Source organism: Aythya marila, assembly GCF_965140915.1.
Source record: "Aythya marila genome assembly, chromosome: Z".
Lineage (NCBI taxonomy): Eukaryota > Metazoa > Chordata > Aves > Anseriformes > Anatidae > Aythya > Aythya marila.
This window is the reverse complement of record NC_139080.1, coordinates 87,844,489-87,871,703: the sequence shown is the minus strand read 5'-3', so window position 1 is coordinate 87,871,703 and position 27,215 is coordinate 87,844,489. Positions and strand designations below refer to the sequence as shown.

Here is a 27,215-nt window from a genome sequence, read left to right as displayed (position 1 = left end):
GGTCACTGATGAAAATGTTAAACAAAAAAGGCCCTGGTAGAGTGCCCTGGAGAAGGCCACTGGTGTCCAGACACCAACTGGATTGAACCTGGATTGAACTCCGCTTGCTAGGACTCCTTAAGCCCAGCCGTCCAGCCAGCCACTTCTTTACCCAGCAAACAGTATGTCTGCCCAAGCCCTGAGCAGCCAGTCTCTCTGGGAGAATACTGTGGGCAGCAGTGTCAAACGCTTTATAAAAAGCCAGGCAGTCAATGACCAGAGCCTCTCCCTCCTCTACCAAGTGGGTCACCTTGTCGTAGGAGATCAGGGTAGTCAGGAGGCACCTAGCCTTCAAAATCCCGCGCCAGCTGCTTCTGATCCCTCCATTGGAGGCATGTGCCATGTCACAGCACTCAGGATCACCTGCTCCGTAACCTGCCCTGATACTGACATCAGGCTGACGGGCCTGTAATTCCCTGCAAAGTCCTTCCAGCCCTTCCTGTTGCCTGGAGGCACGTCTGCCAGCCTGCAGTCCACTGGGGCCTCCCTCATCACAGTGGGCAGCAGAAGAGACCTGCTGCACTCCTCTCTTGCCACGGGAGCCCCACGGCTCCCACTGTCCCCCCAGGCCACAGTGAGCTCCACAGCCCTTCCAAGGAGGCAGGAGCAGCTGGTGCAGCAAGGCTGCCTCTGCCCTCCGCAAGCAACCTCAGGGCCCCATATACAACAGCCTGGCAGCATGGCTCTTACCCTCCAAAACGTCGCTCATGTAGTCATTGAGTGTTTGTGCCAGCTCGTCAGCACCTCTGTCTGTGCCGCTCTGCTGGACACACTTCTCTGACAAAGAAGTGAAACCTGCAGGAAGAACAGGCAGAAATCAGGACATGTCTACGTGGGCCACAGGGCCTGGCAGCCAGTCCCATGCTGCCAAGCCTAAGCGCCTGTCAGTCGCTGCATCGCAAGAGAAGCCAATCCGTGCTCTCTTTAGCCATCACAGCAGGAGTCCTCAAGAGCGACAAGATAGCTGTGCCATCTACGGGCCAGGGCCCCCGAGGGCCTGGTGTGTCCCAATGGCTCGTTTCCGGGGAGGCTCTACCGTGCCCAACCCACCTGAAAAATCCGCTAAGAACAGCACTCCCACGATAAGCCTGGGGATCTGGCTGTCCCAGGTGAAGTCCTCAGAAAGAAGATCGGGGAGGAGCACGCTCCCGTTCTCCATCTCAGAGTACGGGTACTTCCCCTCCCAGGCAGATGCTATGGTCAGTGCCCTGTGGTACCGGGGTACCTCAGCAGAAGACAACCATGCCCAGCTGGGAGGGAGGAGATGAAGACCCCTCAGCACCGGACGATGCAGTGAGCCTGGGGCCTTCTTGAAGGACAGTTTGGTCTCTGCCACCATGGGTCATCACAATCACCTGGTTGGTAGGTGATGACCTGGTTCATAGGTCATCGCTTAGTGGCTGCCCTCCAGCAACACGGTGGGCTAACAGTGCCATCCTCCATAGATCAATGCCTGCTGAGCAGCAGCCGCTGTGACCCCGTACAAATGTATAGAGCTACTTCTTCCAATGAGGTTATTAAAAAAAAAGGAAAAAAAGTACAAATAGGATTAAGACTGGAAGAGGGTAAAGAACATTCATATATTCATGACAACATTCACCACCAGAACCTTCCAGAATGGTTGCTCAGTTCTTCTGTTCTGGGGGGGTGGTTAGGGGCTGGTGGCAGGGAATGCAGGCTGCTGGTCAGTTAAGTCAGCGGACCACTGACACAACCAGAATGAAGAATGCTAACACATAAATAAAATTCAGAAATTATTCTATTCTGGCTAGAAAAGTTGTTTCATGTTGCTCCATCCATCCAAGAGGAAAGGTTGAAAACAACAGTGGCAACGTGAAGTTTAAGAGAAGAAGAGATAAGGAGTGAAGGATGGAGGATGAGGATGGTAACATAAGCAGCAAACGGTGGTTAGTAATTAACCTCTTAGAAGATCACTAGAAAAGAGATATTTAAGTAGGAGATTTGTTTTGTTTTGAAAACACTGGCTTGTGCTTTTAAGGGTCACCGATTACCTGAACTGTTTGCAAGGTCACTGCTTGAAAACTGGAAAACTTGTTCAATAAAATTAACAATTCTGTATTTTGAAAATGGTATGGTTTAAATATTAAACTTCATAAATGTTCTCATTTGTGTATTACATTTATGAATCCAGTAGTTCTTAACTGAAAACAACCAAATGTTTTCAGTAAGGTTTAATAGCAAATAAATGCATTTCAACTTTCCAAACTCGTTTTTCAGCAATTTTAGCCTACTGTAATTCCAATTACTTGATTCAAATCATGCTTCAGTCTGGTGTAACAACAAAATCAAGTTTAACTTTCATTATTCCATTATTGCCTAACATTTTCCCAGAGTAAACGTAATTTAGATGGATATAAAAGACACCGCATGTAACCAGCACAAAAACAGTCACTTCATTTTAAATGTGCATAAAAAAACAAACAAACAAACAAACAAAAAAAAACAAAAAAAAAAAAACAACAACAAACCACACAGAAACCCAAACACATGAATGGTTAACTTTTTGTTCCCTTTTTCTCAGACAAAACCTTTGTCTTACTTCGGAGAGCAATGTCTTGATATCTGAAGGAGCTCCCTCCTTGAAGTCATCCATTCCTAGAGTCAAAACGATCAGTAATTCATCTACTCACAAGCATCTTTTCTGCTCTGCTTCCACAAATTATGTCTCATCTCAGAGCAGAGCCATGCTACTCTACCATGTTATTATACCTTCAGCTGGGATTTACATGGCTGGGATTGGTGTGCTTTTAGACCAGCAAAGATCATTCGATACATTTGTTTGACCTCCTGCGTGCTACAAACCACAGAGTTTCACCTCAACATTCCCACATCAACCCTGCAGCTCCCAGTTCAGCTATTTTATGGTTTATGATTATATATATTGTAACTATATATAGTTACAATTCCAAGGACAGCTTGCAACATAATTATTCAATTCAAATTACAAATAGGTTCTCGGGCCCCCATACTACCTCATTCAGGTTCCAGGTAGCTGGTCCATAATGCTGTATGATTCTTTCAGGAGGCCATTCATTCTCTCCCCATTCTTGGGCACTACGCCCAGCTAAGGAAGCATCAATAGATCGTTTTACTCTATTCAGATAAAAACAAACAAACAAAAAACTCTTTTCAGCTGGAATTAGCTCAAACCTTTCTTTACATAGAAAGAAAAATCTAGGAGCGTAACAGAATGACACCAGGCAGAATGACAACTCCCAGAGGGAAGCCCTACAGTGACAGCGAGTCAGAACAGATGATCTGTGGCCACCCCAGGGACAGACTCAAATGCCATGACCTGCGACTGAAAGTGACCGCCAGAACTGGGATGATGGACGCATAGAATGCTTGCCTTTAAGACAAGAGACCGGAAGGATGGGCAGTGCAAACCCCTTAAGAATAACGCTTCAGAAATGAATTCCCCAGCCTGAGCTCCTGGTGAAGCCCAGATGACTTCCACAACAGTGACGATGGAAACAGACACAATCTGAAACCAAATATGCACAAGACCCAAAACGCATCTGCTCTTTAAGCTGTGACTGCAAGACAAGAAGTGCTTGGATCAGCCCTGTGATCACAGAATCACAGAATTGATGACGAAACAAGCATTTAGGACCTTTAGTGTGGCTACCAAGTTGCCCATCTAATCTGTCCAGTGGAAGAAGGCGATGAGGATATCAAAACCTGAGGAGCGCGTAACACATAATGATCATATCAGGAAACATTCGATACAAAATAAAAGTTACACGCACGGAAGAAGTGATCCCTTTAAGCTCCTACTGCAAGACAAGAGGTGCTCAGCTCCCAGTTGAACATCAGCGTTATTCCGATGAGGTCAAGTGTTCAATACCCTCAGGATGGCTTCCCCAGGGCCTGCCGAGCACCAAGAGCAACAGCACAGCACAGACAACAAGCTGGGACTGCCCTGCCTGGCACGTGTTCACGCTGTACGTGACAGAACTCCCCACACATCATCTCTGCCTGACCTGATCAATCCTGAAAGGCCCCATCCGCTGCAATGACTTACAAGCACAGACCCTTGCCCTATGGGTCCATTCACAACCCCAACTCAAACATAGCACTTGCCCCCCCAGCTTAGCTTGGGAATGCTGGGAGGCAGGTTCCATCCTCATCAAGGAACACAAAGGCTAGCCAGGACACTGCTTCAAGCCTAAGGCTCCTCTTCACCTGCAGAAATAAAGTGCCATCAGGCACCAGCACGCCAGCCAAACTTCTTCCAGGGAAGCACCCTCCTCAGAAACAAAACAGTAGTCAACTGACCTGCTCTGCTACTGAAATCAGATAGACACCCCCTAGACAACTCCCTGCCTCCCCCTGCCAACACACAAGATTTGCCCCTGAACTTAATTCTCAGGGCTCAGAATCCATCCTCAGTGTGGACCACAGAGACCAGCTAGGATGTTCCCAGTACCTTCTTCATCCCTGGAAAAGAGGAGTCACCCAGAGGTGGACCAATAGACTACCAAACCAAAAACAATGCCTGTTTTCCAACTTTTCTCCACTCACCTTCCCAACCCACACCCAGCGCTTCCATTCACTGTGCCAAGCCAAGCCCACGGGGCTTAGATCAAGGAGAAAGAACAGACAAACGTGACAATCCATAAAACGGTCTATACCCACTCCTCTTCTTTCATCCCCTACCGCAAGAGCCAAGAAGCCCCAGACCCGTGTTCCCCAGCCCAGTATCACCGCTTCGCCCACCTAACACCCCAAAGAGATGCATCTCCAGCATTTCAGGAACTAGAACTGCTGACGTCTGGCGCACCTCAGAAACGTGGCAGGAGACGTACTCTGCTGTCGCAAGGTAGTTTGCCCAACAGGCAAAGCAGACTAACACAGTCCACTGACCAACTCAGGGCCCACACTGCTGTCCACTCACCCTCGTGCTTCGTTCAAGTTTCCGTGCCCATGCCCTGGGCTACAAGAAACAAAGAGAGAAGGTCATGCCCACGATGGACACGCAAACAGTACAGCTTCTTGCAGAGGACTCAAACACAGAGACCAGAGCCAGAAAAAAAAAAACACACCCTCAAGTCCACAAATGCCAAAAAGCCATGAATGCACAGCAGTCCCAGCAGGGGTAATTACAGACTTATCCTTTACAGATGAAAAAGGTGACCCTGCTCAGTCTCTTCGTACTACTGCGCTTATGCAGTCGAGCCCCTTGCAATGCGTGCTGAAGCTCTTTGTGAATCCTCTGGACAGTGACACAAATGGCTTGATATATCTAAAGATTGAAATGTAACGCCAAAAAAAGGAACCGTACCCCATGATTTCCCAAAAACAAGTTAGCCAGCAACCCCTCCTAAGCATCCCTCTTCTAAGTGAATTCCAAGCTCTTAAAATCTAGAAGGATGCAAGGTCTAAAGACTCAACAGCCAGCAAAACCACAGGCAAAAGCTGCAGAAATATAACAAACTGTCCCTAACCCTGAACAAGATTACACCTTACATGCCTACTGCTGCTGGTTTCAGATACATGCTTACACAGGGAGCTTCGACAATACCTTTCTCCTAAACCCTGCTCCCTCACTTTGCCACCAAGGTTGTAACTTTGATAGTATTTGACATACAGGCAAAGACTCACAGTAAGCCCCGTAATCCTGCAAAAATCCTGAGGGACCCAGAACCACTAAGCAAACACACAAACTAACATTATTGTCCTATCCATGAACATGCCATAACAATGACTCACCTGAGAAAGAACTGCATGCAATAAAGGCACCTACTACAGTGCAAGTCACGAGTATCACTCTATACTTGTTCTATTCTGCTAAGATCACAGATCTTTGGTCTGACTTTCTGCGGCCCTTGTTACATTGTCACAGCAACACACAGGCAGGAAAACATTGCTACATACAGTAACAAAAGACTGAGTCATAAGAAGAACCTAGGATAAAAAATGAAACCGCACACTATCTTAGTTCAGCACTACATTCTATATGCATGCTTTCAGCCTGAAATCATCAATAAGAGACGATAACCTCTAAGACTGAAAACAAGACAAATTCTACTTAGTTCTCTGAATGCAAGGCTGATGCAGCAAGTCATCAGCTGGAAGGAACCCAAGCAGAGGATTCAAGATGTTCCATTCCAACATTGAAACTTACCTTTCCAAAGCCGCTTGTCAAGCAGAGCATAGTTTCCCATTTGTTGAACAGGCAGGCCTAGCCAAATTTCAACCCTAAACTTCCACGGAATCTCTACTGCTCCCAGCGTACATATTACTTCCGTACTCACCTGCAGGTCTTACCTGTGAAAACAAAGTTCCAACTTTCTTCCCTTCTACAATATCTGTGATGACATGACCCGAGATTTTCGGGTGGACTCCATTTGCAATCACTACAGAGGTGCCTCCTCGCAGGGCCCACAAAGCTGCTGTCACCTACAGTGAAGGAGAGAGCCAGTTCCCAAAAATGCACTTGTTAGTTGAATCCCCATCCTCAACAAGAATTCTTATGTTGGAAGAAGCCCTTAAGACCATCAAGTCCAAGCATCAACCTAATGCTACCACTAAATCATATCCCTAAGTGCTATGTCCACACGTCTCTTGAATACTTCTAAGGATGGGGACTCTACCACTTCCCCGGGCAGCCTGTTCTAATGCCTAACCACCCCTTCCATGAAGAAATGCTTATTTAGTACCCAGATATCTAGTGCTGCTCAATAGAGTTGTTCCTCCCTAGGGGTAGGGCTTGGCATTTCCCTCTCCTGAACTTCAAAAGGTTCCTGCCTGCCCCTATCTGCAGCCTGTCAAGGTTCCTCTGAATGCACCGCCCCCACCCCGCACAAGGGCCATTTCCACAGAAGCCACCAACCACCCGCCGCCTCGCCCCCTCCCTATCCAGCCCACCGTGGCGCGCCACCGACCACCAACCTCGTTGCGCCACCCCTCCTCGGCGTCCCGGCCTGCCCCGACAGCTTCTGCCCATGGCGCCGGCAAGCCCTGCATGCTGCTTCTGCCCTGGCTTCCTCCAAGCCAATCACACAGTGCTTCCGCCCTGATTGAAGACAGGCCCTGACATCACTTCCGCCCCAGGTTCCCAGCCAAGCACAGCGTGTCCCCACAGACACAGCAGAGCAAACACACAAACTAACATTGACATCCTACCCGTAAACATGCCGTAACAGTGACTCACCTGAGAAAGAACTGCATGCAATAAAGGCACCTAGTACTACATTAGTTTATTCTAACAGATCCTACTAGCTGTCACCTCAAAAAGACGTGCGTACCGCTCTCTACTTGGAAACGCATCAGTCCGTCCGTAGACTCTGACCCACCTAAAGAGCCCTGCAACTGACTGAAGGAAAAACAAAGCACTTACCCCAAAGAGCAGCCCAGGCAGAAGGAGCTCTCTGATGGCATACCTGGGGCTCATATACCGTTTGGCCGCGCCCAGCACCCAAGCCCAATCACCTGGGAAAGGGAAGGGGCAAAGCACAAGAAAGTAGAAAGAGAGCAGAAGGAGAAGCAGCAGCTGGCGTGTTTTTGTTTGTTTGTTTGTTTTTAATCTGATTTAGCTCAACAGCAAGCAGAGTGCAGACAAGAGAATCGGGCTGTTTCTAGAAGCAACGTTCCGCATGCTTAGGCTGCAGCTTTTAATCTTGAAAGGACAATATGACCAAGCAAGTAACTGGATTTTTTTCAACTGAAATTAGCTCAAACCTTTCTTTACATAGAAAGAAAAATCCAGGAGCATTAAAAAAAAAAAAGAAAAAAGAAAAAAAAAAAAAAAGCACAACATGCCAAAGAAAAACAATTCAATGTAATAATATCACTTTATCACTTGCAGGAAAAATCACATACTTGAGTAGGCTATCTGAGAGCCAAAAGGCCATGCTGACGGGTCAAAACACGCTACAGGACACTGGGTCCTGGCCCTCCGCTGCACTGACTTGAAACCCATCCCTAACACAGCATGAAAACTTGAAACCCAACCCAAACACAGACACAGCATTTCAGCCTCAACACAGTTTTGGGAACTGCTGGAAAGCAGGCTTCATCCTCAATGAGGTGTGCTCAGGCTACACAGCATGGGGCTTCAGGCACCTCTTCCCCTACGGAAGAAGACCGCCATCAGGAACCGCCACGCAAGACAACCTTTTTCCTCTACAACACCTTTCTCAGGAACAACGCAGCATTCCAGAGACCTGCTTTGCTCCTGTTCTAAGGGCTATCACCTTGCCTGTGGCACCTGATAAACAGAGGAGAAAGCAACCACAGCAGCAAAACCCACAGCAGCCTTTGGACAGTTACTCTCATCCCCTCCTTAACCTCAGCCTCTTACCTGCCCCACGTGGCAGATGCTTCCACCTGTTCTCTTAAGCCACTTAAAGCACCTCTAAAAGGCAAACTGGAATTTTACTCTATTGGATGTAGGAAAATAACTGCAGTGACAACCGCACCCCAAAAACAACTGCTACCTCTGTTCATCACTCACCAGAGTCACTCCAGAGGCAGCTCAGGTCATGACGTCCTGGACTGCACACTGAGTTTCAGCCTGAACAAAGGAAAACACAGCCAGAAGATAAACTTTCAGCTGCCAGCGTTAGCACTCATCCCTCATCAACACAAGCGACTCCATCTTTAATTGTATCCTTTCAAAACATGCGGAACGTTGCTTCTAGAAACAGCCCGATTCTCTTGTCTGCACTCTGCTTGCTGTTGAGCTAAATCAGATTAAAAACAAACAAACAAACAAAAACACGCCAGCTGCTGCTTCTCCTTCTGCTCTCTTTCTACTTTCTTGTGCTTTGCCCCTTCCCTTTCCCAGGTGATTGGGCTTGGGTGCTGGGCGCGGCCAAACGGTATATGAGCCCCAGGTATGCCATCAGAGAGCTCCTTCTGCCTGGGCTGCTCTTTGGGGTAAGTGCTTTGTTTTTCCTTCAGTCAGTTGCAGGGCTCTTTAGGTGGGTCAGAGTCTACGGACGGACTGATGCGTTTCCAAGTAGAGAGCGGTACGCACGTCTTTTTGAGGTGACAGCTAGTAGGATCTGTTAGAATAAACTAATGTAGTACTAGGTGCCTTTATTGCATGCAGTTCTTTCTCAGGTGAGTCACTGTTACGGCATGTTTACGGGTAGGATGTCAATGTTAGTTTGTGTGTTTGCTCTGCTGTGTCTGTGGGGACACGCTGTGCTTGGCTGGGAACCTGGGGCGGAAGTGATGTCAGGGCCTGTCTTCAATCAGGGCGGAAGCACTGTGTGATTGGCTTGGAGGAAGCCAGGGCAGAAGCAGCATGCAGGGCTTGCCGGCGCCATGGGCAGAAGCTGTCGGGGCAGGCCGGGACGCCGAGGAGGGGTGGCGCAACGAGGTTGGTGGTCGGTGGCGCGCCACGGTGGGCTGGATAGGGAGGGGGCGAGGCGGCGGGTGGTTGGTGGCTTCTGTGGAAATGGCCCTTGTGCGGGGTGGGGGCGGTGCATTCAGAGGAACCTTGACAGGCTGCAGATAGGGGCAGGCAGGAACCTTTTGAAGTTCAGGAGAGGGAAATGCCAAGCCCTACCCCTAGGGAGGAACAACTCTATTGAGCAGCACTAGATATCTGGGTACTAAATAAGCATTTCTTCATGGAAGGGGTGGTTAGGCATTAGAACAGGCTGCCCGGGGAAGTGGTAGAGTCCCCATCCTTAGAAGTATTCAAGAGACGTGTGGACATAGCACTTAGGGATATGATTTAGTGGTAGCATTAGGTTGATGCTTGGACTTGATGGTCTTAAGGGCTTCTTCCAACATAAGAATTCTTGTTGAGGATGGGGATTCAACTAACAAGTGCATTTTTGGGAACTGGCTCTCTCCTTCACTGTAGGTGACAGCAGCTTTGTGGGCCCTGCGAGGAGGCACCTCTGTAGTGATTGCAAATGGAGTCCACCCGAAAATCTCGGGTCATGTCATCACAGATATTGTAGAAGGGAAGAAAGTTGGAACTTTGTTTTCACAGGTAAGACCTGCAGGTGAGTACGGAAGTAATATGTACGCTGGGAGCAGTAGAGATTCCCTGGAAGTTTAGGGTTGAAATTTGGCTAGGCCTGCCTGTTCAACAAATGGGAAACTATGCTCTGCTTGACAAGCGGCTTTGGAAAGGTAAGTTTCAATGTTGGAATGGAACATCTTGAATCCTCTGCTTGGGTTCCTTCCAGCTGATGACTTGCTGCATCAGCCTTGCATTCAGAGAACTAAGTAGAATTTGTCTTGTTTTCAGTCTTAGAGGTTATCGTCTCTTATTGATGATTTCAGGCTGAAAGCATGCATATAGAATGTAGTGCTGAACTAAGATAGTGTGCGGTTTCATTTTTTATCCTAGGTTCTTCTTATGACTCAGTCTTTTGTTACTGTATGTAGCAATGTTTTCCTGCCTGTGTGTTGCTGTGACAATGTAACAAGGGCCGCAGAAAGTCAGACCAAAGATCTGTGATCTTAGCAGAATAGAACAAGTATAGAGTGATACTCGTGACTTGCACTGTAAGACAAGCAAATGCCTTGGAGTATAAAAATGCTAAATGGATTTCTTGTAAAAATTGGCCATATCCTTTGGACCGAGGTAAACACTTAGCATCCATGGGTCACAGGAGTCACGAGCCTTAACCAGGTATTGTGTGTAAACTCTGGAGCTAGCACTATGTGAAGAACTGCTTGCTTTACTTTGTGTGTGCTTGTGGGCAGGAGGAGTGAAAGTTGCTTCCTGCTAGCTTTTGATGCCCCCACCTTCTGTATGGAAAGAGAACGTGGGTGATCGATCTCTGTTCAACTTCTATGATGAGACATTGTCTTTTCCCTCATTGCTTTTTCACATGAAAAAGGTGTTTTCTTAGTCCTTTTCTACAGAAACTGTTCCAAAGATCTGTCGATCCCTGTTTCTCTTGGCTGAAACGGTTTTTATTCTACTGTGACCTTTTCAAGGTGAGCGAAAATAAAAGTTTGTGTAGCGTCCGAGATGCAAGTGAACCTTCAGTTTATGAGATAGCAAGGCTAACTTTGAGTTTTGATTAGATTGTGGATGGTTTTTGTTGCCTTTCCTAGGCCTTCTCCAAAAGCTTAAACAGGGAAGTTGCTGTTCAACGCTGATGAGCATTGAAGTGATGTTTTCGTAGGATTATGTGCACTACCAAGGCCTGATTTCCCCTTTTGTCTCTGCGTTGCTTCATGTTTATCTGCTGTGAATTGTACTTGCTATTTTGTTGCATAGTGGCTGCAAAGGAATCACAGGCTGGTTGAGGTTGAAAGGACCTCCAGAGGTCACGTGGTCCAACACCCCTTTTGTGTTCAAAGAACACAAAAATACACGCCACATTATAAAGTATGACCTTGCTTTAAAAAGCTGTTTTAACAGTCCTTCATTAAGTCTTATTAATCAAGTGTCCCCTAGTTCTTTTCTTACGCTTCCCACTATACCTCCTGTTATTTTCCTTACCGTGGGAATTCCTGCTCTGGCAATTTCTGTAGGACACTTCTTGAATAGAAGTCCGGGCATATTAGTCACATGCCAAGTCATCTGTTCTACAGACAATTTCAAGAGTTAAAAGTGAAAACGTAGCTTATCCAGGAGCTCCTTGAGAACTCCTTAGTGAAATGCTGCCTGAGCCTTTTGACTTGTTACTTCAGTTTCTGTTTCAAAACTTGTTCTGTATCATTTCAGTTTGAGATGGATTCTTTGACATCCGTGCCAAGAAAAAAACCTCTCCTCTGTAGGAGCCCTTCAACGTACACAGAGCAGAGAGAGAGCAGCTATTGTGCAAGCTGTTGCTGAGGCTGGTTTTGGCTTCCTGTATTGTTCGCACATTCCCAGGTTGTTTTGCAATCTTTTCTCTTTTCAGTAGTTATGTAATTAAACTTTTTCAAAGGATGCCTTCCTTTTTTTGCAGTAGCCTCCCACTCCCTGAGATGTAGCTGTCCTTGTATTCTTTTGCTCTTTGTCAAGTCTTCTTGATACAGGTTGTATACTTGTTTGTCCCCTACGACATGGATGATCTTACTGAATCTCTGTGATGCCTTGAAAAGGGCTATGCTCGGGGACCGTGGCAGCATTTTGGTATCTGATACAAATTTTCCTGTTGTGGCATACAGTAAACTTCTTTGATATGTCTCTTAAGACCGTACCTGTTTTTCTGCTTTGAGTAAGGAGTTGAAAGTTGAAAGGTTAGTGTTCATTTCCTTCCACCTTTGTCTGCATGTCTTGTGGGTGTGTGTGTGTGTGTGTTTTGGCAGGCCCTACAGTAGAGCAGCAGGGTGGAATGTCTCGAGCCGGTAGCAGGACGCTGGCAGCTCTGCAGCCTGAGCAGGTGAGAGAACAGTATGTTCTCGCTCTTTAAGGCTGTGAACATGTGGCAAGTTTTAAAATACAGGTTTATAACACAAATGGGTCCTGGAAAAAATCAGCTGGCTCCAAGTATTCAGGGCATCAAGCCAGTGAGAAGATGTGTCAGTAGGAATGAGCTGAAGTGAGCCAGATGTCAAACACCATGGAGTTCGTGTAAGAATGCAGTTCAGACACTTTTCTCTTTCAGAGAGCAGAGATTTATTTATTTTTTTTTATCATCTCGGTGACTTACTAACTGATCAGTGAGAAGAAATTCTCTTGGCAAACAAAAAGGACTTAGAAGAAGCTGAAAATAAAGGTAATATTACGGGTCCTTTCATGGAACACCTGTTGTCATGAGCTTTTCTGGGCCTCAAAGGAAAGGAGCAGAACAAGAGTAGTCTGTCACCTGCAATTGGATATTATGGCCGTCACAGATTAGGGAACCCAGGACTTTGAGAGCTTGTCAGTGTAAGCAGCTGCAGCTTCCGTAAGAGCTGTCTCTATCAGAGAAGATGGAGAGAGAGGCCTTTGAAAGCAGCAACCCACAGCATTGTTTAAAAAACTAAAAATAGAACAGTGTTTTCTTTTGCCAAAGGAGGCTCACTTTAGAAATTAAATCTAGCAAGGATCTTCCCTGTTATCATCATGCATGAAATAGCATGAATATTCTCCTGGGCTGGTTAACGTAATGTTTGGCCCCTGTGGGGAAGGTTGTTACTTAAAAATGATGCTTTCCAGAAAGAACCACCTTACCTTCTGACTGAGGAAAGTACAGTTCAGGCAGCACAGACTAAATCCATTCTTTTGTGTAAGAGTGGTGCGTGAGGAAGCTGGTCTTGGGTTAGAAAATGTGTGGAACTGGCGCATCACAAATTGTGAAGTTCAGTAAAAGGCATACGGCAACCATTTTGTACTGAGGAGAATGCCTGGAGGGACATTTCTGAGTAAACTTCCTACCTGAACGTGTTCAGACTAGAAAACTCCGGCAGCTCTTGCCCAATCTGAAATGCTATGCGTTCCTTTGCTCTTTGGGATTTCTATCTGTGAAATAGAAAGAGGCAATTACTGCGCAAACCTTCCAGGAATATTGCAAGGGTAGAAATTGGTAAGAAATTCAGGTACACGGTTGTGTAACGGTACTAGAAATAGGACAAACTTTGTCTTTGCGGATGTTACTTCATATACAAATCATTCATATCGTATTAGGTGTATATGTGATGGTAGGTGAAAGCGTTGTCAAATTGGAGCAGTTTGATTGTAGCTACTAAACTTAATGCTTTACATTGTTCATCTTAGGTAGGTTTCTTGCTGCGGCGTGGGAAACAGCGGCTTTTTTTCCTGGTTTGACCATTAGGTCACTTTCTTGAAACTAGCCAGATAAATCTATCTTGAGCGCAATTTTTTCTTTCTTCTAGGAAGATTGGCACTTCCTTTGTTGAAACGTCTCAGTCTGTCTACATCAAAGCTGAACAGCTTGGCTGTTGGGCTCTGTCAGATTGCAGCATCTTCACAGGACAGCGTCGGCAGCATAGTTCAGAGAGCACGCATAGCAAAAGATCTAGAGTTGGAGCAGGTGACAGTGCCTGTTGGGGTCTTTCTTGCGATTTTTTTGAGTCCCGTCCAGACTGACTGTCTTCCACAGGTATGTGAGGAGGGCAGAGAGATCTTTGATAACAAAAGTGTATTTCTACTGGTGAGTTATTGGAAGGCTGCAAGAAGTCTTGCCTCAAAAGACTTCTGCTTGTATTCTTCTGAAATGAATTCTGCTGTCATCCCATTTTTTTTTTTCTACAGAAAACTACAGTCTTCCTGGGACTTGCTTCTGCAATGCTGAGAGTTATTCAGCGTTGGTTTTTGATACCCAACGTAGAGAAGGAGTTAGCTTACATTCAGGTGGTGCAATTTCTGCCTGTGTCTTATCACATAGCTTCCCTGCTTAACTTGCAACTTACAAGGCTCCTACCAATGAGCACTTTTCTGTCCATGCTGACTACAGCTGAATTGCAGGCTACGATTAAACATCAAATGTTTAATATAGGTCGTTAATAACAAACTGCAACTGTTAAGAATATATGCTGAAAAAGATCAGCACGAAGTAGAAGTTCTAGGCTCTGAGTGGTCTGTCCCATACTGATACTGCATGTTTGCACTGAGGCAGAATGATATCTTTCCACAAGCGTGTAAAAGCTGTCTAGGCTCTTACTGCCGGTATCTTTAGCAAGACTGATTGAGCATTTCTCTAACATATGAGCAAGTATTTGAGGAGCAAGGGATGGGTATGGGCACTTAAAAAGAGACTCCTCGTTTCATACTGAAGGGGAGTCTGCTCTAGGCAAAGTTCATGTGAAAGGAAAAGGCAGTAGTCTCCCTTTCTGCCATTATTGCTTCCTTGCTGCTCGCTCTGTTCTTCACAGAAAACCAGTATGTTTCCTTGCCAAATTCTAGTCTGCCTTCCTAGACTCCAGCCTTTGCCTCCTGGGTGTCTTGCCTTGCCTAGCCAAACTCTCCCATTCTCCTCTTCTTTATCTCATTTGTTTTATCAGGCTGATTCTTACTGGCTTCCCACCCTCAACCCCCCCCCCCCCCCCCCCCAACCTTTCTTTTTTTTTTTTTCTTTTTTTACAGACTTAGGATGACTTGTCTTGTTACTTTTCTTCCTGCCAGCCCCCATCCTCAAGTTCTCCGATGTAACTTCAGAGGATCATCTTTGATACCTCTGCATCTGAATAATATGGTTTCTCTCCCATGCTGTAGCTGATAGTAGGATGGACTCTGAGTGCAGAGAAGAGGTTGCTTCCTCCATAGTTTACTATTGCATCTCATACTGGTTTGGGTAAGCAATTACCGAGGAAATTTGACTTCTCCATGGAGTAGTGTGTGCCTGATAGCTAGCTGGAGATAGCATACACGGAATTGAGTCAGTGCTCAGAGTTCAGTCTTGAGTTGCAGTAAAGGTGAAACAATTGCAGACTAACAGTTTACCTTCTAGTGAGCTGCGAAGCGAGTGCGGAGTTCCGATCCGCGGTTCCGTATTCTCCGTGAGGGGAGCGGCCGGAGACGAACGAAGTGCGTGACAGACCAAAAAGAAGTGCTGTTTTCACCAAGTTTTGATTGGTGGTGCCCAATATGTGGGCCTGGCAGTGTATCTTGTGATCCTATTTTTGCTCTTAAATGCTTTGAGTGTGACAAGAAAAAAGGCGGGAGCGTTATCTAAGTAACTAACAGTTTAGAAGTGTTGGTGTATTTGCTGTGGCGTTTGGTCAGTTTGCCAAGTACTGGAGAGGTGGAGGGGGCTGACTGATTATCAAAGCGGTAGAACGGAGAGAGTCCTTTCTGTGGTGGTTTGGGCTTGAGCCCTGGCAATTTGGTAAGAAGGGGGAGAGTGAATTTATTTAGGTGTCAATGCCTTTTTAAATGGTATTTATTGACGGATACACAGGAGTGATTCCTTGTTTTGTATGGGCTTATTAACAAAGTGCATGAGAAAACTTGGCATTTGGCTCGAAATTCGGTCCTGTTGAAATGTAAATTTTGTGGAAAAGGTGGTAATGTTTGTCTAGAAGATGAAAGGCTGAGTGCTTCAGCTCTTTTCCTGAAGTTCCATGGATTTATGATTGGAACATGGAACGGGGCTCCTTAATAACCTGAAATAGTAAAGTTTGTATGCGGGAAGAGGCATTTAATCCCAGAGAACTGGGACATTTGGGAAGAAGATTAGGAAAAGATAGTAAAAACCCACAGTAAAAAGGTTTGCGTGGAAATTGAAACAAAGGACAGTAACTAATAAGGAATAGTAATAAATAAATAAAAGGGAATGGAAAATCAAAGGAATGAGTAATATCCAAAACAAAGATGTTTTAAAGAAAGCCTCCTTGGGTGCACGCTGGCACATTCAAAGGATATTGTTAGAACTGGGAGCGCAGAAAGGAAGAGGACTTTCACTAAGTATTGCAATCAGTGGTGGCCACTATATAAGCTAAATGGCCACTTTATGGATCAGTCGACTATAACACTATCTGGCAATTCATGTTTTGGAGGAGAGAAGGAAAATAGGATGAAGTGTAGTATACTGATACGTTGTTTCAGCATCTTGGAGAGAAAAGGAGTGGAATTAATTGGCTCTTGACTGAGCCTTTGGTGTTGGCATGAGAAAAGTACAGGCTGGAGAAAAATAAAGGAAGCGTTAAAAGAGTTGTCCCCGGTGTTAAAGGTGTGGCATGTAGTATTTAACAGAGCCATTTGAAGTTGAATGAGCAGGGAAGGAGGATGTAGGAATGTTAATAGTTCTGCCTCAGCAGGAAGCTGTGTGGTTTTTTGTTTTTTTTTGAAATAGCAAAACAAATTACACAACGTTGCTTAACTTGTCAGAAGATAAATAAGAAAGTGTTTTGACAAGCAGCCACGGGAGGGAGAAAAACAGCTTACAGGCCTTTTGAGAAAGTACAAGTTGATTTCACTGAATTGCCCAAGGTAGGGAGGATAAAATATCTATGGGAAATAGCAGATCATTTAACACAATGGGTAGAAGCTTATCCCGTAGCTCGAGCTATGGCACAAATGGTGGTAAAAGCTCTATTAGAACACCTGATACCTAAATATGGGATAATCCAGTACATTGATTTTGATCAGGGCACACACTTTGCTTCTAAAATAATAAAATTATTATGTCAATCATTAGGTATTCAGTGGGAATACCATACTCCGTGGCACCCACAAAGCTCAGGGAAAGTAGAAAGATTGAATCAAACACTAAAACAACACTTGGCTAAATTAATGATCGAGACACAAATGCCCTGGATGAAATGCTTACCATTGGCACTTTTAAACATAAGAACTAAACCACACAGTGAGAGCGGATTATCGCCATATGAAATGTTATATGGTATGCCTTATTCTCAAGGGATGCCTCTAGGAAAAATGTAGTTGAGGAGCGTAGCATCCAGAAATACGTAATTACCATTGGAAGGAGGTTACAAGAGCTAAGAGAAATTGGAATGATGGCTCAAACACCACCTTTAGGATTTGCTATTCATAAGATACAACCAGGAGACAAGGTCTTAATAAAAACCTGGAGGGAAGAATCATTGAGCCCCCGATGGGAGGGACTGTAAGTAGTAAGTTTTACTTACTACTGAAACAGCTGTGAGAACAGCGGAAAGGGGTTGGATCCACAGATCCAGAATAAAAGGACCAGTAACTACCGAAACCTGGAGGGTTGAGTCCACTCCTGGGGAACTGAAACTAAAGCTAAAGAAGAACTCATATTCTGGCAATGAGGCTCTGCATGAATTAAGGACGCCAAATAAAGGGGACAAGCCTAAAGGGAGGAAAGGGAGAAGGCAAGACCGGGGCAGGACCCTCCACTGCAGTGTGTATGGTCTACCGAGGGAGGCGATGGGTATTGACTGCCGAGTGAGAGGGCCTCGACCGGACTTCTCCCACACTAAGGTGAGGTTGTCCCGAGAAAATAACGTAAGAACTTTTCTTTTTAAACCCATATAAAATTGTGATTCGTTTTCCAGGAGCTGGATCACCCCGGCAGGCTGAACGGTATCACAAGCCCAAATTGACCCTGAAAGTGGGCCCAACCCCTTGATTGAAGGCGTCTTGCCTATTATGATCCAGCTACATGGGCAGAAGACGGATCCTGGGGCTATAGGACCCCAATATATATGCTTAATAGAATAACTAGGTTACAAGCTGTAATGGAAATAGTTGTAAATAAAACCGGAGGTGCACTTGGCTTAATTGCAAAGCAAAATACCAAGATAAGGACTACTTATCTACTTATGTATCAAAATCGCTTAGCTTTGGATTATTTACTAGCACAAGAAGAAGTCTGTGGAAAATCTAACCTTAGTAATTGCTGTTTAGAGATTAATGATGAAGGTGTTTCTTCCTAGTAGCTGGTAGAATGCTACGTTTTGGTTTAGGATGAGAAGAGCGCTGATAACATGCTGATGTTTTAATTGTTGCAGAGCCATGCTTACACCAAGCCAAGGATGTTTCAGCTTCTCACTGTCCTGCCAGCGAGCAGGCTGGGGGTGCAGCAAGAGCTGGGAGGAGGGCTGGACTGCTCAGGGTTAGGCTGGGCATCAGACAGCTGGGCATCAGCGGTGGTGAGCAATTGCATTGTGCATCACTTGTTTCATACACATGAGTAGTAGTAGAACTATCATCATTATTGTCATTGTCATTATTATTATTTATGATTATTTATTATTATTTTCTTGTCTTTATCTCACCTCACAGGCTTCACTTTCCCATTTCTCTCTCCCATCCCAGAGAGGGAGGGGGTGAGGTGAGTGAATGGCCGTGTGGTGTTTAGCTGCCAGCTGGGTTAAACCACAACAGAAAGAAAAGCTGTAAATGAACTTGTAAAAGAAATGAAGAAGATTGCACACGTCCCAGTTCAAACTTGGAATGGAATCGATCTAAGAAGATTATGGGAGGGGGCTTTATGGGCAGTGATTGTTTTGCTAAAATGAGGATGGTTGTATTGGGGATATGTGGAGAATTGTTAATAATTCCATGTTTAATACCTTCTATTACCAGGCTGATACACTCCAGTTATACAAGGAATGCAAATATCTGCAGTACCTGTTGTGGGAATAGGAATGTTGTTTTTGCAGAGTTACGTTGTTTAGAGGGCAGGAATGTGGTACTGAGATATGCTTACAGTGATAAGAAAGCTTAGCAGGCGACCTTGTAAAATGCAGACAACCAGACTTCTTAGGACAATTAGGTGAAAATCACGGTGTCAAGTCAGACAAGCGAAGAAACATTACCTCTCCAAGCAGTAAAAATGTCAAAAGAAATTTGAAATTTAACAGGCCGGCAAGTGAAGGCCATGCATTGTTTGTGAAGCATCGGATAGATGGTGAACCTGGATTACCCAGTCAGTGGGGAAACAGGGGAGGGTCCTGTCATCAAAAAGTATATAAACTGTGTTTTGGAACTAGTAGGTGTGCTCTCCTGCTTGTGGGGCGCCCGCCATTGCAATTGTGAACAAATTACTTCTTCACTGAGATCCTCGCCTGAGCCTAAGTTACTGGCTACGGAGTTTCTCACACTGTTGACCCAGAACCAGGGAGAAGAGAAAACCCATTGCCTGACGATAATAAAAAGAAAAGAATATCCAAAATTGATACCAATTTGGCAAGTATTGACTCGATTGGAAAGGAAAACACGAATCAATACCATGAAAAAGGAGATGGGGGACTGTGAAATATGTTCATCTGATTCGTGTCAATATGGAACAATGCTAGGGCCTCATAATGAAATGTGACCTTCTGTCTTACATCCCCTTGTATAAATAACCACAAGTCCAAGAGAAACAGAGTGGTTAGTGTATATAGTTCTTGTATCTTGCAAAAGAATGGTCTAGCAGTTCGTGTTGATAGAGGGTTTGAAGGGTAAACCTTGAGACTTGGGTCTGGGAGATAAGAGAATAGGGGGGAGTTTTTTGAGATAACTGCTGACTATTGCATGAGACACGACTTTCTGGCATCTGGCCCAGAGACTACTAAATAAGGGGAGGGTGGGGGGGAAGCTGAAGAACGACCGAAGGACAAAACTTGTGAGGAAGACTACGAGCCTTCAGTATGAGCGACCCTCAGAGGGACCACTGGAGACTGATACGCATGCATCCGTGGGATGGTTCGGGTTCTGGGAAACTAATTATAATACCCCTGCCTTTTCCAAAAGTGGTGATGAATATGTATTAGCCTAGGAGCATAAAAACCAGTCGCCTGATGTAACCGGTGTGCGTCTTCTTGGAGCAGAGACTCCCAGCGCACCCAGTGCTGTTTGCTTACCTCTGTTCCTTTAATAAATTGTAAACTTTGATTGTAACCCTATTCGGGACTCAGTCATTTATAACAATATACAATAGCATGTTTGTCTCTAGTACTTACAAGGCGAAGTTCTGAGATCATATTTCACAGACTGCTTCTTACAGATTTCAAGAAATCCAATTGTTCTGAAGTACAGCCGTGCTCTATTACTATCTAAAGGGAACAAACTGTTTTCAAACCCATTACAGATTGGATGTTTTTTATTTATTTAAATAAGCTTGTCTCTGCAGCTTTCCTTCGTGATGCTGATCTTCGGAGAGGCAGATTGTTAACAAGATACAATCAAATTGCATTTTAATGTCTAGTTTTGTATGTTAAAGACACACAGTATCTGGGTACAGCAAGGTTCCACTAAATGACAAGGATCTTTCTGAAGTCTTCCTTATTTTTTCAGTATTCTTTTCAAATTGTGGACAGCAGGATGAGGTAGAATATCAAACACGGTGACTGTTTTTTACCCAGAGGACACTAGTAGGGAAAAGGAGTTGGTCTGAGTTGACCTTGACATGCTTAAGGGGTTGGTACATGAGAACCTCGTGAAGTTCAAGAAGGCTAAGTGCAAGGTTCACCACCGTCATCAAGGCACTCCCAAGAATGAATGCAGGCTGGTTGATGAGTGGATTGGGAGCAGCCCTGCAGAGAAGGACTTGGGAGTGTTGATGGATGAAAAGCTCTACATGAGCCAGCGATGTGCAGTTGCAAACCAGAAAGCCAGCCGTATCGTGAGCCACATCAAAAGTATGACCAGAAGGTCCAGGGAGGTGATTCTCGCTCTCTACTCCACTCCTGTGAGGCCCCACCTGCAGTGCTGCATTCAGCTCTGGGGACTCCAACATAAGAAATAAATGTGTTAGAGCAGGTCCAGAGCAGGGCCACGAAGTTGATGAGGGCTGGAGGACCTCTCCTATGAAGACAGGCTGAGAGAACTGGGGTTGCTTAGCCTAGAGAAGAGAGGGCTCTGAGGAGACCTTATAGTGGCCCTCTAGTACCTGAAGCAGGCTTCGGGTAAGCTGGGGAGGGACTTTTTGTCAGGGAGTGTAATGACAGGACAAGGAGTAATGGCTTTAAACTAAAAGGGTAGATGTAGATTAGAATAAAGGAAGAAATTCTTTACTATGGGTGGTGAGGCACTGGAACAGGCTGCTTGGGGAAGTTGTGAATGCCCCATCCCTGGAAGTATTTAAGGCCAAGTTGGATGGGGCTTTGAGCAATCTGGTCTAGTGGGAGGTGTCATAGAATCATAGAATGATTTGTGCTGGAAGGGAACTTGAAGGTCATCTACTCCCCCCTGCCATAGGCAAGGACACCTTCTGGTTATAAACGTAAAATCAGCGTGATTAAACAAAAGGCTTCTGTATAAGAGAGCACAAGTAAAATGTTAGTCGTAGGAAGAGCTCATTAGCTACTTCCAGCCAGAATGATTAGGGATAAGAGTTCTTGCATCTGAAATAGTTTTATACAACTAGCGAATTTGTGCCAGAGCCTATGTTCAGGGTTTCCTTTGACTTACTGCAGTCTCCCTTTGCCAGTAGTACCCTGAAGCTCAAGTTTGTTTCTGAAACGTTAAGATACTTCATTTCTGGAGTTACACGTTCTGACTCGGAAAAAATTCTTGGTGCTGTATATTAATATTGAGTAAGTCAGCAGAATGCAAAATCCTGTTCTTACTCTATTTTGCAGATGTTATTCTCCCAGAGGAGTCAGATCACTTTGTTGTTGTTGTTGTTGTTGTTGTTGTTTTAATTCCCTTCTGACAGGTGTCTTCTTTGGCCATAGCTAGCGGAAATGGCTTGCTAATAAAAGGAGGGAAAGAGGCAGCATACAGCAATCAAATCCTTCATCATCTGACTCAAGAAGCACTCTCCATTCATGGAGTCAAAGATGCAGTGCAAGTAGTAAGTGTCTAGAATTAAAGCAACAACTTTTGTGCTGTAGCATGTAGAAAAAGCACAGGCAGAGCTTGAGAATTCAGGCCATTGACTGTTTGTGTCACAACTTTCACGTGTGAATACAAGCAAGGAAGTGGAAGATGTCTGCCATTTGGAGAAGCTGGTAGATCTAATCATTCCACATGGTTCATCCCAGCTAGTCAGGACTATCCAGAAAGCTGCTAAGGGAATTCCAGTGATGGGACACGGTGAATGGATCTGTCATGTGTATGTGGACACAGATGCCAGCGTGGAGAAGGCCACATGAATAAGTAAGCTGTGAGAGAGTGACTTGGATACCATGAGTGTAACTGAACTACACATTTGGAATATGTGGTATGGTTATATTATTATTATTATTATTATTATTATTATATTATTATATTAATATATTATTATATTATATTAATATATATATTAATATATTATTATAACCATACGTAATAATAATTCACATGCTCTTCAAATTCTTTGTCATAAATGTTACGTAACCAATTGTTTACTCTTAAACCTCAGTCAGAGGCTCGAAGTGTGAATATACTGCTGCCTGTGATGCTCGGGAAACACTCCTAATTCACTGAGACCTGCTGAGAACCCCGTTGTTTGATCAGATCATAGACACGTTGAGAGTAGAACAGGTTAGTCATTTATACTTGTGTTGGCTTTTGTTTTGTTTTATTTACTTGTTGTTCATTTTAGGAGCCCTTGGTCTTGCTGACATAGCCCTATGTAGTTTTATGATAACATAACACTTACGTTACCCACATGTCTCTTTGTACACCTTTGTACTCTTTTTGGAGAGCTTTCTTGGCTTCTCCATGCAACCCCAAGCTTTTCCATAGAAACGATCTGCAAGCAGCTTCTTTGGGGTGGCTGCATGCCATTGCTGGGATACAACTACTTCCTTTTACATAGAAAAAAATCATTCTCTGCCTTGGAAGAGCATTTCCCCAACCCTTTCTCTACTACTCTTAATTCTGACTTACTGGCTGGCAACCTCCCGGACCCAAATACTATTCTGATTAAATCTATTAACTTACCTTCTTACCTCAGTCGTTTCCCATTTTATGTTTCTCCTCCTCTAATCTGCTTCATCCACATATTTTGAACATTTTGTCTCACTTGCCTTTATTCCCACCCATTTTCCCGCCCATTATTTCCCCCTCCCACTGTTCCACAGGAACAGTGAAAGGCCACTGTCCTACATAATTGCTTTGACATGCGTAATGTTTTGTAGCAGAGATGCATCACGAGAGAAATATTTGTGAAGTACTTAAATTACACTCAAAACATGGATTTTTCACATAGCATTTCCATTTGGCAAATAGTGTATACAAGCAGTGATTGATGCAGGAAAACATGGTAAAATAGGTCATGTTCTGATAATGTTAAAGTCATATTAAGAGAAGCTTGCCAGATAGCTAGTCAGGAGCAAGTCCTCACTCGCTTGTGTTTTCTTTTTGTCTTTTTTTTTTTTTAATGTCTGGTTTGGTTGTGTTTTGTTTTGTGTTTTTTTTTTTTTTCATAGAATACCCTGAGTTGCAAAGGACCCATGAGGACTACCAAGTTCAACCCCTAGCTCCACACAGGACCACCCAGAAATCAGACCATGCATCTTGGAGCGTTGCCCAAACACTTCTTGAATTCCAGCAGGCTCAGTGCTGTGACCACTGTCCTGGGAGCCTGTTCCAGTGCCCTGCCACCTCTTGGTGCAGAACCTTTCTCTAACGTCCAGCCTGACCCTCCCCTGTCACAGCTCTATGCCATTCCCTTGGGTCCTGTCGCTGTCACCTGAGAGAAGAGATCAGCACCTGCTCCTCCACTCCTCCCTCTCATTGTTAAGGTGTCTTAGCTGCTACGATTAAATTCAGAGATTGACGATGCATTAGATCTTCTTCATCAGGATCGTAAAATAACTGAAAGTCCTTGCCTTGTTTTGGGCCCAGTAACTCTTTTGTGTCTGAAACATACACTTTGGAGAGGGCTGGTGTCAGTTTACAAAAGAAAGGGATAAAAACAGGTAAAGTCTTTTGTAGGGGAGACTTGCAAACCTGGAAATATCTGCCTTCCTCGAAACTCCCCTCCCCTCATTTTATATTGCTGACTTTGACATTATATGGCATAGGCTATCCCTTTGGTTAAGTTTGAATCGGTTGTGGGTATGTGCTCTCCTAACTTTTAGCAGACCCTCGACCTTCTCACTGTGGGGGGAGAAGAGAAAGCCTTGGAACTGTGTGAGCACTGTTTAGCAACAGCCAAAACAGTGGTTTGTTTAAGGCAAAAATCCAAAATGTAGCAGTATAGGGACTGCTATGAAAAAAATTAACTCTATCCTAGCTATACCCAGAACAACAAGCTGCACTTTTCACCTGTTACGCACTGGTACAATCTACAGCACAAAATACTTCTGGTATTGCAGGTGAAGATTCATGCTGGCCCAAAGTTTGCCTCTTACTTGATGTTCAACCCCTCAGAAGTGAAATCTCTCCACGACGAATATGGGGATCTGGAGAGCTGCATTGAGGTTGTGGACAGTGTACAAGAGGGTGTCGAACATATCCACAAGTATGGAAGTTCTCACCTGGATGTTACCGTCACGGAGAATGGTTTGTGACCAATCTGTTCCCTTAAGCTTCTGCTTTGGTTTCACTGTGGGATCTTGTTATTAGCATAACTACTTACATTGCAGTAGTTTCTCTTATCTTGGTTCTGTAGTGAGCATAATCAGCTGGAACCCTATGAGCTAAATCTATCTGTAGTTGTGTTTAATTCAAGGAAAACATGTTGTGTGCCCTTATTCCAGGAGGTGAAGGCATGTGTTTGAGCAACTGGCCAACGACAAGTCAACGCATGCTCTTGTCAGGCAGATTGCTTTGTGTTCCTGTATTGTACAGACTTACCACATCAGACAGTTTTGCAGAAACATCTCCTGAATCCTGGAGACGTCTTTAGGCCTCCGAAGGAGGAAGAGGTGAGCTTCTATAGAGGGAATATGGGCTGTAGGAAAGATCAGACTATATACGTTTTGTCTTCCCAGGTTGCTTTTAAGCCTTGCAAACAAGGACCACAAGTGTTTTTCTCCATCTCTCCCAGTCCTTTATTTCCCAGTTCCGCATCTGTAGCGTAAAAGCTGCATGTATCTCAGTTCCCAGTTTCTTGCTCCATTGATGCCGCGAACTTCTGTTCCTATGCGCCACTCTGTGCTTCTTCCACTCCTCTGCATGTGGTTTGAACACTCTGCCACTTCAAAACGTAGCTAGAACTGCTCCCAGCCAAAGGATGACTCTCCATACAAGGCTAAAACTTCTGAGAGTCAGCTACAGTAAGGTCATTTTGATTTGTGGCTCATCAGTGTGAGATTCAAGCAGGCATCTGTTTCTGTACCTTCTGCAGAAATTAAACGAGTAGCACCGAAAGGCATGCATTTGATACTGTAAGCCACTACCTGGTGCACTAGTGATTTACTTGGGTGTGTACTGGAGATAGAGTTCATCTTTAGCATTCGTCCCATTGCTCTGGGCAACTGACTTGCAGCTTACAGCCTTACAGAGAAAGGCATCCTTCAGAGTACTAAGGCTCGTACAACTCTGCTTGAGGTTGCTCCAGTCTCGCATGTTCTGTGTTGAACTGGGTTAGTTAGCTGACTTCATGTGGTGTTTCTGCATTCTCTTTCCCAAATACTGTTTTCAGTATAAACTTAATATAGGACTTTCCATTAATTTCCATTAATTCCATTATGATAGGACTTTCCATGTTCTTTATAGAACAGTTCCATGTATCCATTGAGATAATGTAGAGCTGAACATGTAGTTTAACTGTCTGACTGCAAAATGTAGCTCGGGGCTGCTGTCACTTTTTCCCAGTCATACAACTATCCCTGTTTGCGAGGTCTAGGCTGTAGTAAGAATTAGACATCTTTTCACTTCTTGTCTTTGCAAGCTTCTTGTAATATTTACAGTTGTGTCTATGTGATAAACATATTACAAAGAAGGTGTGTATGAACATGCTTTAATCCAGGCTGTTAAATACTGTCTGATAATGTTGCAGGTGAAAGTTCTGTTCTTGTATCTCTTCACGGTATGAGGCTGTGCCTATTGGACTGCATGATCACTCTGTACTGTATCCTATTTTCTTCTCTGCCTCTTTTTCAGAGAAAACAGTGGAGTTCTTCCTCCAGCATGTGGACAGTGCTTGGAATGCCAGTAACCGATTCTCTGATGGATAGAGATTTGTACTCTGTATGTGCCTGTGGTGTGCAGGCAGCTAAGCACCACAAAGCCGTTTGCTCCCTCAGCAGTGTGGGAGGAAGGAAAGACTGGAACAAAACTGAGTATCAGTTACCTAAGTAAACAGGTGCACATACTAGGAAGTGCAGAAGACAAGGGAAACATTAATTCCTGAGGTAGAAACTACTAGAAATCGCTGTAGCAGGCTTGAACATGCAGTGCTCTGTGTGTTAAAAAATTGTGTTTAGGGTTTTATAAGATCACGCAATAGTCTGTTTAAGAAGAGGAAAAAGAAAAACAAAAAAGGATATAAGAATGGAATCCTGACTAATTTAGTTCTTATTGTTCAAAGGGTAAACCCTCAAACAAATGTACGATGTATGTAAGACACACGTAGCTTTCTGGCTTCTTTCTCTCTAAAAGTGAAGCTGAAACTGACAGAAGTATAAACATTCCAATTTAGAATAAAGCTCCTCTGATCAGAACAGGTAAAAATAACTTCTGACACTTGGGGAGGAGTGAAGGAAGGGAGGTGAATGACTGCTTCTACATAAAGATGCAGGGCTATATAGTACAAAGTTGAATATCTTCTGAGGATCAACTACCTTTACCTTGTGTGTTTTCTACAGGTGATGAAGTTGGAATTAGTACTTCTCGTATCCATGCACGCGAACCAGTGGGAATTGAAGGACTCTGAACTACAAAGTGGTTACTGACAGGGGACAATCATGTTGTTTCTGACTTCTCAGAGCACGGGAGCATGAAGTAGCCCCATGAGAGCCTACCTCTCCCTCAGAGAAATACCGAGTACATTGAGAAAACTCATCAATAA

At 44.5% G+C, this 27,215-nt stretch overlaps 1 protein-coding gene and 1 pseudogene across 2 annotated transcripts in view; one reads left to right on the top strand and one right to left on the bottom strand.

Annotated features, from left to right (window-relative positions):
• The window catches only part of LOC309890263 (adenylate cyclase type 10-like), a gene marked incomplete at its 3' end in the record, with an annotated part of 14,421 nt that extends 13,503 nt beyond the window's left edge, over positions 1 to 918 (bottom strand). The window contains exon 1 of the mRNA XM_082783946.1: positions 730 to 918. Within this exon, the coding sequence (XP_082640072.1) occupies positions 730 to 748 (19 nt within the window). The remainder of the gene's footprint in view (positions 1 to 729) is intronic.
• On the top strand, positions 864 to 27,215 carry LOC309890262 (delta-1-pyrroline-5-carboxylate synthase-like; annotated as a pseudogene). The gene is made up of 11 exons: positions 864 to 1,238; positions 9,884 to 10,028; positions 12,280 to 12,353; positions 12,581 to 12,689; positions 13,789 to 14,015; positions 21,987 to 22,124; positions 22,234 to 22,429; positions 22,674 to 22,795; positions 24,577 to 24,763; positions 26,309 to 26,395; positions 27,013 to 27,215. The product of its transcript is annotated as a delta-1-pyrroline-5-carboxylate synthase-like (transcript).